The following is a 14,508-nucleotide window of genomic DNA, read 5'->3' on the forward strand; positions in this document are numbered from 1 at the left end:
TCAAAAATGCTACAGAAGGGAGCAGGAGACCTGTGAACCTCTCCAGAGTTTTATGTCCGTCTGTAGAAAAGTGCAGTAATAACAAGCCGCACAGCAGAAGCCGACATGGCGTACCCAGAAAGCATACTATATGATGTGTAGCAAATATTGTTCTCTTTTATTAGTTTACTACCTTTGTGGGAAGATGAAATTTGGCACCATTGTTAGACCTTTCTCTATTACGATTCAAACTCTGGTAGCGGACTGAAATTGAGATGGCGAAATTTGACACCTTCGATAATAACAATAGCAAGGAAAGGGAAAATGTAGTTTAGTAGATGAAGGGGATGAAGGCCTTCCTAGCGGCGGGGAAGTCGTCGCCGAACTTGAGGCGGTACCAGCGGCGGTGCGCCCTGGCCCTGGGCCCGAGGTTGGCGCAGGTGTAGAGGAAGAAGGCTAGGGCGGCGGGGGACCAGGCGACGATCGCCCAGCCGAGCCACTCCGCCGCCTCGCCCATGTAGTTGGGGCACGCCACCAGGTCGAACCAGCCCCCCCGGGGCACCTTGTAGCCGCCGCGCGCCTCCTCCTTGAGCCGCAGCAGCGCCCGGTCGGAGGCGACGTTCAGCCGCATCCCCCAGGCGAAGAGGGCGGCGCCGAGGGCGACGCGGAGCCACGCCGCCCGGCCGGGGTAGGGGTAGGGGTAGGGGTAGCGGGCGTAGTGGGAGGCGGATCGGGCCTGGAGGTAGGCGTTGAGGAGGTTGAAGGCGAAGGCGAGGGCGGCGACGAGGAGCGGGACGGGCTTGGGCCGGGAGGAGGAGCGGAGGAGGCGGAGCGGGTAGACGAGGGTGCGGTGGGTGTAGTGGACCAGGAAGAGGGCGGCGGCGGCCAGGGCGATCGGGTGGGACCGCTGCCGGCCCAGGGGGAACACCAGCCAGAAGAGCCACAGCGTCGGGCTCTCCATCACCGACCACGCCACCGCGACCCCGGGCCCACGTGCCGCCCGTACGGGGCCGCCGCGAACTGGAGCGACAGCACCGTCAGCGCCGCCCCCACGTACATCGTCAGCAGCGCACCCGAGAACACCGCTTCGTCCGACGACCACGACGACCACCACATTCTCTCTCTCTCTCCTCCTTCACTCCAAACTGCTGGAGGGTCTATTTTTATCTTTATCTACGAGGACGGACGACTATGGGAGTCTATGGACGAGGTCGGAACGGGACTTGAGGACTCGAATTAATAATACCTCTCAAAAAAGAAAATTATTTTACTTTTATTTTTTACTTTTTTTTAATAACGGCCGGGGTATTGGAATTGGCTGTACCTGTACATATCATATTTAATGATGTAAAATATAAATACAATTATTCCTGTTTGCATAATGTAATCCACCATTCTATTCTATTCTATTAACCATCAATCTTAAATAAATCCTATTTTGTTTGTTTAAAGGAAAATATAAAATACTCGAGCTTGAATAAAACGGCTCCACCTCTCACCCCCCCCTCCCTCCGCCGGGCTGTTATTGATGCCTGGAGGAGGTGGAGGCGGAGGCTGAGGCGGAGGCGTGGAGCCGACAAAGAATCAATCTATCACTTTTTTTTTTTTTTTTTTTTTTTTAAAGACCAACATGTGCTTGTAAAGCATACTCAAGTCCGCACAGGGAGATGATTCCAAGTAATCAAATTCCCCATATGGTGTACTGGTATACGAAAAATGCTTCTATCTCAGGAAGGAAAAAATAAAAATCTACCCAAAAGATGTGAATACAAACCAGCTAAATGCCTCCGCATTATATAAATTGATAGGAATCTGAAAAAGCCATTGCAGTGGTCTTCGAAAAACAAGTTCAGCGCCTGCTGAGCAAGAAATATAGAATTTTTAAAATACAAAAGTTTTAAAAAAGCTTCCCGGCGATGATAATAAAAGCTTTAATTGAAAGCATCTATATTAGTAATATCTGAAAAACAATGAATTTTAATCAGAATATATCAATACTATTTCTTACATAAATCTCTATTCGATCAGGAGGTGAAATTAATGTAAAATGCCGTAGTAATCCATTGCATGTGATAAACAATTTATTGGCAACTACTTTAGTCTTAAAACATCGTATAGGACGATCAAACAAGTTTTTCACACACAAGAAATACATGCGTGCACAAGATCACCCAAACCATTGATTCATCCAGAGCAAACCAAACAATGTCAGTAAAACGGCAAATCCAAGCATAAAGAGGGCATTTCCACAAGCCTCGGAAACCATGCTGAGATAGTATACACGACAATCAGGGTTTAAAGTAGCGACAGCAGAGTAGCAGCACAAGCAAGTGGAAGGCTTAGCGTTTAAATTACATATAATAGTGACACTCATGCATAAACTCGTCTTCAAACTTGCAACTTCCCTTTTCATTTTTATCCTTATGGCACACTAAATCTTACTCTCTAAGGAGCTCGAGACAGATACCTACTAAAGCCAAACTTCAGTCGGATGAAAATCAGCCGTCGCTCCGATTAGGCTTGTTTGAAACGAGAATAACCTGAAATTACAGCCAGTCATTGTATGATTTAAATCAGATACAAGTTGTCTGCTAAGAGATTACTCATTCTTTTTGACATACCGTTTCAGGAGATGGGGTCCAATCATTCGTCGCAGGGTTGCCCTTAAAACACACATTGCTTGCAGTAGAATGCGAAGTAGTAGTCAGATCAATAGTGCTACTATTGGGCTTCTCCACTTTGATGAAGCCCATTCCAGTCTACAGAATCAATGGGAACATCACAAAAACCACCTTATCAGAATAGACATTGGCGTTGTAGACTAAATACTAACAGGCATAGCACGGTTGCTTTTATACAGGCAACAAAAGACGAGCACATTGGAAAATCTGCCTTATAATTTCTATCTCCTAATCCTTTTCTTTGAAGATTATTCAGGGATTGAATTTGTAAGCCATAATATAAAATTTGGGAAGAGAATAGAAGAACAAAGTTCTAAAGACGAAACAGTTGTATCAAATGATCGATTTGGGAATTAGGAAGCAAAATACTCTAATATGTTGACGAGATTGAGAATGTTATAGCAGATTAGAAGCATTTGAAAATGTCGAATAATTACGTGATACAAATTAGATGTGGCAGTAACATAGGAAAGTTGAATGGTAACGAAATGATATGGCTTGACCGAACACATCCACCGGAAACCTAATGGTACAATAGTTAAACAGCTGTGATCACTCCAAGGAAGGAACAATGCTAAATGGAGGAATATGATACATATAAGGCACACCAGATTGATGGACTCAAAAGCCTATTGTTGAAATAACTATTTCATCCCTTTTGGATGATCCATTAATCCATCCTAATTAACATAGGGTTGTACCATTCCCGGTAGAGGGAATCACCCCATACTATTCTCCCCTAAAAAATAACAGAAGCTTGAGCCATATTTAAATATAGAGAACTGACAATAAGAGAACCAAAAGCAAATTTATAAGCACGTCACAAACAAGAGAAGCGCTCCAAATTCACTTGAATTTAAAGCTACTGCACATTCTGAGATTTTAAATAAACAGCTCCCGAGATGGCTTTTCACTTGCTCACTACCCGCTCCTACTCCTCACAGCTGTGGACTCTTGTTATACAGCAGGTCATTGCCCTTTCCTCCAAGTATCAGTCTCTTGGCAATCTATGAAGAGCCCTCCGAGGAAGTCAGGACGAAAGATGATAAATTTGAAGTGGATGGTAAGTTTCTTGCTGGGTGTGAAGGAACCTTTGGAAGGAATGGAGCGGCAGGATCTTCGACAATTCTTGTAGCGCCCCACGAAGAATTGCAGACACCGTCCTACTCGGCGCTAAAAACACGGTTTTGTTTGCTTGACCTACTCGATCTGTCAGTTATTCCCTGGGTGTTCAGGCATGCAGTATGAATCCTTGTTTTTTCTCTGTTTCGTGTGTTTGCATGGTAAGGTACTCTTCTCTATCTCTGCATTCCTGTCCTCCTCCCTAACGTTTTTTTGTTTTATTTACCTTCTTTATATATATACATGAACAGGTATTTCCCAGTTCCTTTAAATAAATAAATATATATGTCACAACATCTAATCGCACCGCTGAAGTTTAATATAGCCCTCAAATTCAACTAGCATGAATCCGACGATCGAACATGTAAAACCGAGCAAAAATTAAATAGAATTGTACCGTGCAGTGCAGCTTGTCAACACGGTTGAGATCGCACCGCTGAAGTTTAATATAGCCCTCAAATTCAACTAGCATCAATCCAACGATCGAACATGTAAAACCGAGCAAAAAATAAATAGAATTGTACCGTGTAGTGTAGCTTGTCAACACAGTTGAGATCCTTGTAATACTCCGTCTCCACGAATTCCTCTACCACTTCGCTTCCCTCTGCTACCAATTTCTACAATAAATCCAAACGAAAAGCACAACGAATCAATGAGCAGATAGAGGCGCAAAGCATCGAAAACAAATACACGAAGGATCAACAAGTGGAAAAAAAAAAAAAAAGTGACCTGGGGATCGGATACAAGGCGACGGAGCTTCTCGAGCTCGGGGATGGGGAGTTGATCGGGGGAGAATTGGAGAGCATCGGAGGAGGAGGCGTCGTCGTCGTCGTCGTCGTCGCAGTCGCTCCGAGAGGGTTTCGTGTGGCGTCTCGGGGCGACCTTCGCGAAGTAGCCCCGCACCTCCGCCTCGATCCTCGCCGCCTCCTCCGGCGGGAGATGCGCGTCGCTCCGAGCTGGTCTCTGCGCCGTCGCCATGGCGAATCGCGATCGATCTCTCTCGATCGTTTTTGAAAGCTTCCTCTGTTTTCGCCTCTTCCGTGGGTTTTGTGAGAAGGATGGGGGAGGAAGGAGAAAACCACCCTGGTTTGGGGCGGTGACGTACGCGTTACGGAGGATGGGGCCCGCCTAATTAGGTCGCGGGTTAGCAAAAGCGTCGCCGTTTCGTGACTGCGATGTCAAATAAATATAGTAGCCTGACCTTATCTGAAAGCAGGCGACAGTGATGTGGATTCTCCGGAAGCAGGCGCTATTTCGCGTCCGTTGTCAGCGGCGGTTGGTAAACATTATTTTCTGTTTGCAGAAAATTTGGTAGCTAATAAATCAAAAATGTTTATTTAAATTTAAGTTATAATTTAATATATATGTTGCTCTCTTTCGCCTCTGAATAGGTTTTACGACTAAAAAAAAAGTTATTTTGTTTCGAAAATAAATATGTGAATAGTCTAAAAGGATTTCTTGAGGTGGAGATTGCAGATTTGTTCAGAGAAAAATACAAAATTGTTGGAATTGTTATTTAAATGAAGTTGGATTTTAGGACAGAGCCGGTTGGGCCTCTCGGTTAGGATTAACTGATCATGGTTTTAATTAGTTCCAAGCTGGCTCTTGTTGCGTTAGGTTAGCCAAATGGGCTCGTTCGGCTCGTTTGGGGTTGATAGGCTCTGCATGGCCCGATGATAAGCGCCACGCATGTAAAGAGGCCCATAAGCCTGCACAATAGAGCGCGACAGGTGGTGTGTCGTTGGGTGCCCCACACAAATTGCTCTTTTACCATTCGTAGTAAACAGTCTACAGATTCTTTTTCTCTTCCACGCGCCGCACCGCTTCCCCGATTACTGTCTCATCAGAGCGAGCGCGACCGCAAAAATTCCCCGCCCTAAGAACATCTCATCCTCCTTACTCCGGAGATTTCTAGGGCCTTCGTCCTCGATCGATCCATCTTACTAGGGCTTCTTCTTCTTCTTCTTCTTCTTCTTCTTCTTCTTCTCCTGGGAATGGAAGGTCCTAGTAATGGCGGGCTCCTGTACCACGAGGTTCAGGAGGGGAAGCTCTGTGCCGTCCACTGCGTCAACACCGTGTTGCAGGGCCCCTTCTTCTCCGAATTCGACCTCGCCGCTCTCGCCGGCGATCTCGATCAGAAGGAGAGGCAGATGATGCTTGAGGGCGGCGGCGGCGGCGGCGGAAGCGAGGGTTTTTTGACGGAGGGCTCCCACAATGTGTCCATGGGCGGCGATTTTAGCATCCAGGTTAGGGTTTCTTCCCTTCGATTGATATCCCTGTGCAAAGGAGATTAATTAGGTACCGTGGGACTGCTATCTCTGCCAACCTAAGATATGGATTTGACAAGACTATCACAGCGGTTTAACAAGTATGTACAAATTTCATTATCGCGGTATTCTTCGATTGGTGATAGAAATTGAAGAATATATTGGGGGTTGTTTCAGCAAAACAATTAGCATTTGACAAGAGTATTAGAGTCGCCACTTATTATATTAGAAGATTCCGTAGGTCATGTTTGATTACTCCCACAATGTATGGATGAGTGGTGATTTCGACATTCTTTTGAAGTGACCGCAGTATATGCAGTAAAGAAATTTTGTCGATGAAGGATTTTGATTAAAAAGTGTAATTGATGAGTTATTTTTATTTGTTCCCACAACTATGAATCCATCTCTTTTTTCCTTTGACAATGGAATGCTCGACAGATTCTTATTAGGATTAAGGAGATTTACATCTGCAGAACTTGTTGATTGCTTTGTAATTAAAAATGTAGATCTAAAGTTATTTTTACGAACACTTCAAAGACGCAGCGAACGTCAATTTCATGCATGTTCTTGTACATTGACTTGACATTTTGCTCACACACACACCTTTTTTGGTTGTTCAATAGCGTCATGGGCTTTTTACTGTTCTTTTCTTACTTTTCTAACTTTTAACTTTATCTATTTTCTTTACCTTAAAAAAGTTCTTTTTGCAAACAAATGTACCTTGTTCCTCTATCTTATGAATGATGTTAAGCTTCTTGTTTGTGTGCTTTTGTAAGTCGATCTTATCACAAAACGACAGGGAGAAACTCTAATAAGATCCAAGAAAGGAACCTTTTCCTTAGGGAGTGGTGATATGCAAGCTTGTCTTGTTTGTCCTTTTAAGTAGATTCTTTAGCAGCAGTATATTTCTTTTGCCTTGTTAGATGGGAGGAGATCGTAAGAGCAGAATCTATGTTGTTCATTAGGTTAGGTCTCCTCAGGAAGTAATGAGTAGGAGCATGAGAGCTGTATGATTTTATTAAACAGTTTGTTGCAAGTGGTTAGAAGTTTTTAGATGAGTTATAACGACAAAAATAGGTTGTAGGATGTATTCAGTATTGACTTACAAAGAGGTTTGATACTTAAAGATCTAATTGACTGTATTACATTTGGAGAGGTCAATCAATAGAAGGTGACAGTGAGACTTTGAAATTTTGCCAGTTCTTTGCTCTTGAAATACTTTGAGACTTGCGTTGAATCTTTTGAGTCTATACTTGATTAGCACATGAACACATGTCAAACTCCTCAAAAGGAAGATTTTGCTTCATGTATTGCATATTAGTCTAAGTAATTGAGGTAATGCTTGACATTTCACATGACATTAGAAAAAGGAATTTTCTTTTGATTTTATTACTTTTAGATTTGTAGGTCACATTCTATTGCATAGGCTTGAAGGTTAGCAGTTAAGATTGCCCAGTCCTCTTCATTGCAGCGATCGCACTGATAAAGACAACACCTATGGAGTGGGGTTTACCTACGTAATGTTTTCGAGTGGGAATTAATAGTGGTCGCCTAATTTAGTAATTCTTCCATTACCTTATGTTCATACCAATAAAATCACATTGATTATATAAGTAAATAAAAGAGGTTGATGGGAACTTTGTGCTTAAATATTGTACCTCTTCCTCTAAGAATAATGAGGTTCAAGTCCATTAGTAGTTTACATCATTCAGGATGGTATGTAAACCTTGGTCTCTCGTAGGAAACGTTCAGTTAGGTTTATCATAAATGTGCGAAGGAAAAAATTAAAAAAAATCATGATAACTTGTATTTGTTATTCGGTCGGTTTATTCTTGAGAAAATGATACAAAGATAATCCATCAAAGACAAAGATAATCCTTCCTTTGATGGTGCCTTTTCTTGTGCTAGATTTTATACTAAACTTGATGCTGTATGGATGCATTCTGAAATTCGTCAAGGAAGAATATCTAAGAGATTTGATGATGTTTTTTTTTTTTATTTGGATGATGCTTTTTATATATCTTACATTGAAGAGTTGCATTCTGAGAATAGAATATTTTATTGTTCTGTTTCTTTCGACCTTTTCCTTGTTCTTTTTCTCCTTTTCTCTGAGCGTATGATGTGGAAAGGGAACTGCATATAGTGCAATCTTTTCTATTCTACGTAATAGTTTAACTGCTGCTGCTGATTTGTTGTTAATTTTCTTTTGCTGGACCTTTTTTTTCCTCCAACATGTAGTAACGTGCATGTTTCTGTATTTACTATCAACGGACTACACTTGAAATGTTACTTTTTTCTGTCTTGCACATTCTTTATGATAATAATTCTAGCTTCCACTTTCTCTGTCAAAGGAAACACTTTATTGACTCGATATTCTTTTTGCCAACCTTTAAATCAGTGTTAGTATTTGCTAATCATTTTCCCATGATTATTAATCTTAACCCCTTCTTGTTCTTCCACCACATGCAATCTCTGATTCAAACATGTCCTTCATCTAGGTTCTCCAAAAAGCTCTCGAGGTGTGGGACCTGCAAGTGATCGCACTCAACTCCCCTGACGCTGAGGCATCTCAGTACAACCCCGAATTGGAAAATGCCTTCATCTGCCACCTGCATGACCACTGGTTCTGCATCCGAAAGGTCAATGACGAATGGTACAACTTCAATAGCCTTTATCCCGCCCCCGAGCATTTATCCAAGTTCTACCTCTCAGCTTACCTTGATTCCCTCAAGGGTAGTGGCTGGACCATCTTTATTGTTAGGGGTAATTTCCCCAGAGAATGTCCCATGTCATCAGAAAGTACTAATGGTTTCGGCCAATGGCTTACTCCTGAAGATGCTAAGAGGATTATAAACTCTTGCAATCAAGCACGAGTTCAAACTCCCGGAATGCGTTTTCCTTCTTTTACTGAGAATATGAGTGAGGTAGATTTGATTGCTGCGCAGCAAGAAGAAGAGGAACTTTATGCGGCCATTGCTGCTAGTTTACTAGATTCTACTCCGGGAGTTGGCACTGGTTCAACAGTAGTTGGAGAAGAGGGCAATGCAACAAATCAGGACAGCAATAGTAGTAATTGCAACTCGAATGCAGATCCGCACATCGAGGATCCGCACATCGAGGGATAGCTTCTATTTTAGAGGGAATGAACATTTGTCCAGGGGTGACATGATAGAATCAGTGGGAATGAGAATTGTGTAGGGAGATGCGCTTGGATATATTCTGCTTCAGTGGGGTTCTTCTTCACAGGAGATTTTTATAATGCATTCAAATGCAGAAAACTTGTGCGACGTTGTCTGACAGTTTTATTTAGTTATTGGAAATTTGGATGTACAGCTTTAAAGTCTTTTATTTATTCATTTATTTTTTGTCATAATCCTACATGAAAATTTGTGTTCCTTGTGTAGATTAGAAACCATTTTTTCAAGGCGCTAAAATGCAATGCTTATAACCGTATAAACCTTTCTTTTTCCCTTCATTTTCTTATTCATTCTTCAGTTCGAAGCAGGGGTTTGCCCAGCTTGCTCAAGGTTATAATCTTCTAAAAAAATATCTGATTTATCAAGAAAATATAATATATACATTCTTTTCTTTTAACAAGCGTGATGAATGTAGATCGACCGTGAATTTGCGGGCTAAGAAAATATAATGTATACATTCTTTTCTTGTTTGTGTTTGACGTGATGAATGTAGAAATTAATTTGTTAACATCATATTTCTTTTCTAAACCTGCAAGCCGGTTACTAACTTGCAAGACGCTTCCCCATGGATGCTATATTCTGGCAAGGCATGCCATGGAGATAACGATGTGCGACGGTACGTGCGAACAGCGACAGGTGTTCTTTTTTATATATATGTAATATTCTCCCTTAGTTTTATTAGGCTTAAGCATGGCGGGAATACAAGGAAGGACGATTATGACGTGTAATCAGTTTTCCGCTGAGAAAATCTATGGTATCGTACTTACATCACATCATCGATAATAAATTAATTATATTTTTAAAAAATATATAATAATTTTTTTTATTAATTATGATGAGATAGATGAATTTAAAATTAAAAAAAAAATTATTAATTAAAATATTACATCAGTAGTAATATAACTGGGGGACTTTTTTATGAAATAACCCTCTAAAATTTTAAAATTTGCGAAATAACCCACTCAAAATTTTATTTGTAAAACTAACCCTCTTTTCGCCACGTCGGCGCCACGTTAGAATTTTTTTAAAGGCGGTGAATCGTTCACCGCGTTTTTCCATTTCTTTTAAAGACGGTGAATCGTTTACCGTCTTCTCCTATTTCTTTTAAAGACGGTGAATCATTCACCGCTTTCTCCCATAACTTATTTACTGTTATTTTCTATATTCCATATATAATCCTAACAATCACATAAAAATTCTAACAAATTATATATAATCTTAACAACTTTTAAATCCTAATAATTTATCTATATAATTTCATATAATCTTAACTGCTTTTATATGAAATTATATGGATAAATTATTAGGATTTAAAAGTTGTTAAGATTATATGAGATATAGAAAGAAACAGTAAATAAGTGAAAGACGGTGAATGATTTACCGTTTTTAAAAGAAATGGAAAAAAGCGGTGAATGATTCACCGCCTTTAAAAAAAATAAGAGAAAATGGCGAACGATTCACCGTCTTTATAAGAAAATCCTGACGTGGCGCCTATGTGGCGAAAGGAGGGTTAGTTTTACAAATAAAATTTTCACATGATTATTTTGTCAATTATAATTTTTTAGAGAGTTATTTTATAAAAAAGTCCTAACTGGGCATTCTAGACTTTTTTTTCTTTTCTCCGCTACCTGCATCTGCCCTTTTCTCTTCTTTATTAATCACGTCAAACACAAAGAATACGAAGAAGAAGAATAAAAAGAAAGAAAGAAATAAAAAGCAGTTGGCTTTTGCTGCGGAGTGGGGTCGGATTCATCGCATTCCGATTTACGACCCCACCACACCACGCCACTCCAATTTGTATTGTCTCATTGCTACTTTCATCATCATGCTCCGCCTAAACCACCATACAATACTATACAATACGAGAAGAAGAGGAAGAAGAAGAAGAAGAAGAAGAAGGACAATAAAAAAAAAAGGGGTGCCCGGAAAAGATCTTCTCTCTCTTCCTCCGCCGCCGCGTTCTCCCTGATCCCAATCGGAATCGAAGATCGCATCGATGGATCCCCCCATTCGCAGATTTCGCATCTTCGGGAAGCAGCAATCGTTGCACGATCTCCTCGGGGGCGGAATCGGTGAGTCAAAAAGGGGCATCTCACGTTTCCATCTCAAACTGTTATTTTCTTCAGTTTTGGGGGATTTTGTTTGATCGGCTAGAAACTTACGTATTGGTGGTTTTGGCATTTTGTGTAAGCAGCTGCGGATGTGATGCTGTGGAGGAGGAGAAACGTGCCGATCGTGATACTGCTTGGGGCATTGGCCGCGTGGATGCTCTTCTACGTTTCTGGATACACTTTCCTCTCGTTTGCTTCTAAGGTTCTGCTTCTCTTGCTCACCGTTCTATTCATTTGGGCGAAAGCAGCAGCAGTTCTTAACAGGTAATTCCAATTCCATTCATTCTTTTTTTTTTTTTTATTAAGTCTCTTTAGCTTGAGAACAATGAACGATCCCTAATTGTTGTTTCTTAAACCCTCATCAGAGCACGACAATGAACTATCATTGGCAAATGCTATGCTATGGGCATTTATATTTCCAATGCCAGTTGCAGAGCTCCTTGGAAAGAGCTTAGGGAGCCTGATTAGTGTGGGTTAATGCAGTTAAATATATATATTTGTTATGATCCTTGAGAATTTGATAATCCTGTAACAAGGACCTTACGTCCCGCGAGTTTAGAAACTAACGATAAGCAGCTATATTAGCAACCTTAAAGGAAAGAATGAGTGGAGAAAGAAGTCAATCAATAACATGTTAGGTGATGTTAAGCTGCCGATCCATGCGGTGGATGGCTCCTTCCCAGAGGAAAACTGAACCTACATTAATAAATAAGGAATATTTTGCTTTCAGGAAAGACTAGGAAGATGCTCTTGCTGAGTGAAAAATGAAAATTCCAACTACATCGTAGACAACTATAGCAATAGAAACTAGACCGAGAAATCCCAGGATTCAGAAATCATGTGCAAGTAGTGTGATGCAAGGATATTCCAATAGATGGTAGCAGAATATTTAGGAGAGATCGGTATCGTTATTATGAAATATCCTTTTAGTTGCAGAATGTGTTTTTTTTGGGACAGTTTTCACTTGCATGACTCAACCGCTCTAAAGTGCTTTCTTTATTACCACTCAAAAGAAGTCCTGTTAGACCATCAAGAGTAGCAGGATCTTCATGTAGCCACCTTTATGAAGAGGAGATAGATATAATGTGACATTCCTGCGGATAGAACAAGGTTTTTGCCATATTGTAGAAGCTTTATTATTTGGTAAGGAATCACAAGCAATAACAAAATGGACAACAGCATTGCCTGGTTGTAAAGTTGCCGTCAATATGTTCTGCTACCTCAGCATTTTTATAAAGGAAAATACAGTTTGATCTTGGATGAACTAGGAGATGCCATTTCTCCCGCACTGTTTGGTGTCTTCTCCCTCACTGTTTGGTGTCTTTCTTATTTTAATCCTCTCTCTATTAGTATGCCTAGTACTCAATTCTAACCACACTTCTGCACGCTGCTGTTTCTTATTACTAGTTAGCATTAGGAAAAATAAATAAATAAATACTACTGTGTCATATGAGCTAATCTATCTGTTTGATACAGTTCATGAGTCTCAAATTTGAGCAGAGATTTTAGATTCATAAACTGAGCGACTCTCTTATGCTAATTCCATAGAAGAAACAACAGTTTATTGATGCTTTTACGGCCGTCAATTTAGGCAACTTCAGTATACTAGTTAGAGGCTGGAATTATTTAGGCCTTCTACTCTTATGAAACTCCCTGTTAATCTCAGTTTTCACTTTGGTTCTTTTCGCTCTTTCCTCTTAAAATTTTTAAGTCTCAGCTATTAGTTCGCGTAAATGCAGGCCACCTCCCCCCATTCCTAAGATGAATCTCTCCAAAGAAGCAATTAGTGAAGCAGCCGTTTTTGTGGGTTCTTATTTGAATAAGTTGCTGTCGATGTTTGAGGACATTGCACTTGGCAAGGACCCGAAGCTTTTCTACCGGGTAGCTTTCTGTCTATGGTTGACCTCCATCATTGGCGGTTTAACTGATCTTATCACTTTGGGTTACACAGGCAAGTTATTTCTTAGTGTCTCTTATATTTGCTTGTATGCTCCTCCAAAATGTTGAACTGTATATATTTTGCTGAGAATACATATGCAAGAAGGTTTTATATGCGAAGGAACAAGGAGTAACTGGGAAACCTTCTAAACTCTGATTGGTCTTACTTGCTACTGTTAATTAGAGATTTTTTTTCTTTTTTTTTTTTTTTTTATTCAAGCAGGTCTTGTTGTTGTTCTCACTATTCCGGTGCTAATTGAGAAGTACGAGGATTGCATCGACAGATACATGATGCAGGGTTATGTGCAAGTACAAACATGCCAGAGAGTATACAAAGAGAATCACACCAAAGTCAAGAATTGGATAACGGAAAAGAAGAAATTAATCTGACTTTACACTATATTTGCGCAGAAGGAATTTTGCCCCTTGCACAAGATTTTCGTTGACATTTTGTCTCCTCCGGATCTCCGTGGTTTATGAACCTTAAGAGAGCTGCTTTAATCCTTTGAGTTTGAATTGAAAGATGTGGAAGTTCGTTTTCCCTCATCTCTACACCAAAATTGTGTGTAAATATAAGTTTCATGTGTTTGAAATAGTTTTGAGGACAAAGGCAACCGCATAACTACACCAAAATACTTGGTACAGTTGAACTTAGCAGAGTAACGCATATTGCCTCTCCACTGTATTTGGCTGAATATATGTTTTGTATTAAGGGCTTCAATCTGATTTGGGGACTATCTATATAATTTCACTTGCCCTGAGTGACTTATCTGGATGATCAAAATGGCTAAACAGTTGTCCTGTGTTAATCTTTATCCATTGACAACTACTTTTCTAAAGAGGCACTTGAAGTAATCTTCTGAAAGTAAAAAAGAAAGAAAGAATAGAAAATAGTAAATTAAAAAAGAAAAAGAAAAGAAAAAAAGGTTCAGTAGAATTGTTGACCAGTAGTCAGTGGCGAAACACTTGATAAGTTGAAGTCGGCGGCGAACCACCCTTCTTCGCCGATTTCTTCTGGAAGTCATTCCCGCGTCCGTCGAGCTCCCTAAGACACCTCTTTCCCGCTCGATGTTGCTTACAATCGTAGCCCCAAAATCTCGGCCCACTTTTAATTTCAAAAAAAAAAAAAGAAAGAAAAATCTCCTCCCGATTTACAACATAGTAAAGAGGAATATATGTTTCTTTTTTTTAAAAAAAAAGAAAAAACAAAGGA

General features: G+C 40.5%; 4 protein-coding genes across 5 annotated transcripts; 2 read left to right on the forward strand and 2 right to left on the reverse strand.

Moving 5' to 3' along the window:
• On the reverse strand, positions 137-1,399 carry LOC109727888 (steroid 5-alpha-reductase DET2). The gene is given in 2 exon segments (XM_020258094.1): positions 137-960; positions 963-1,399. Coding segments are annotated over 2 exon segments (783 nt in total). The 5' UTR covers positions 1,096-1,399; the 3' UTR covers positions 137-310.
• On the reverse strand, positions 2,134-4,878 carry LOC109728104. Of its 2 annotated transcripts, XM_020258408.1 has the most exons (5): positions 4,512-4,878; positions 4,307-4,399; positions 4,180-4,218; positions 2,601-2,738; positions 2,134-2,519 (listed from the first exon to the last, which is right to left on the reverse strand). In XM_020258408.1, the coding sequence occupies exons 1-5, from the start codon at positions 4,758-4,760 to the stop codon at positions 2,478-2,480; spliced, it is 561 nt and encodes a 186-aa protein (XP_020113997.1). In that variant the 5' UTR covers positions 4,761-4,878; the 3' UTR covers positions 2,134-2,477. The 2 variants fall into 2 exon arrangements, with proteins under 2 accessions (XP_020113997.1, XP_020113998.1); XM_020258409.1 differs by lacking the exon at positions 4,180-4,218 and having other exon boundaries at positions 4,512-4,870.
• On the forward strand, positions 5,572-9,422 carry LOC109728103 (putative ataxin-3 homolog). Its single transcript, XM_020258407.1, has 2 exons — positions 5,572-6,028; positions 8,548-9,422. The coding sequence occupies exons 1-2, from the start codon at positions 5,777-5,779 to the stop codon at positions 9,172-9,174; spliced, it is 879 nt and encodes a 292-aa protein (XP_020113996.1). The 5' UTR covers positions 5,572-5,776; the 3' UTR covers positions 9,175-9,422.
• Positions 10,972-14,046, forward strand: LOC109727823 (reticulon-like protein B12). The gene is made up of 4 exons (XM_020258017.1): positions 10,972-11,318; positions 11,441-11,621; positions 13,097-13,308; positions 13,519-14,046. The coding sequence occupies exons 1-4, from the start codon at positions 11,243-11,245 to the stop codon at positions 13,683-13,685; spliced, it is 636 nt and encodes a 211-aa protein (XP_020113606.1). The 5' UTR covers positions 10,972-11,242; the 3' UTR covers positions 13,686-14,046.

This window comes from Ananas comosus, linkage group 23, assembly GCF_001540865.1.
Source record: "Ananas comosus cultivar F153 linkage group 23, ASM154086v1, whole genome shotgun sequence".
Taxonomy (NCBI): domain Eukaryota; kingdom Viridiplantae; phylum Streptophyta; class Magnoliopsida; order Poales; family Bromeliaceae; genus Ananas; species Ananas comosus.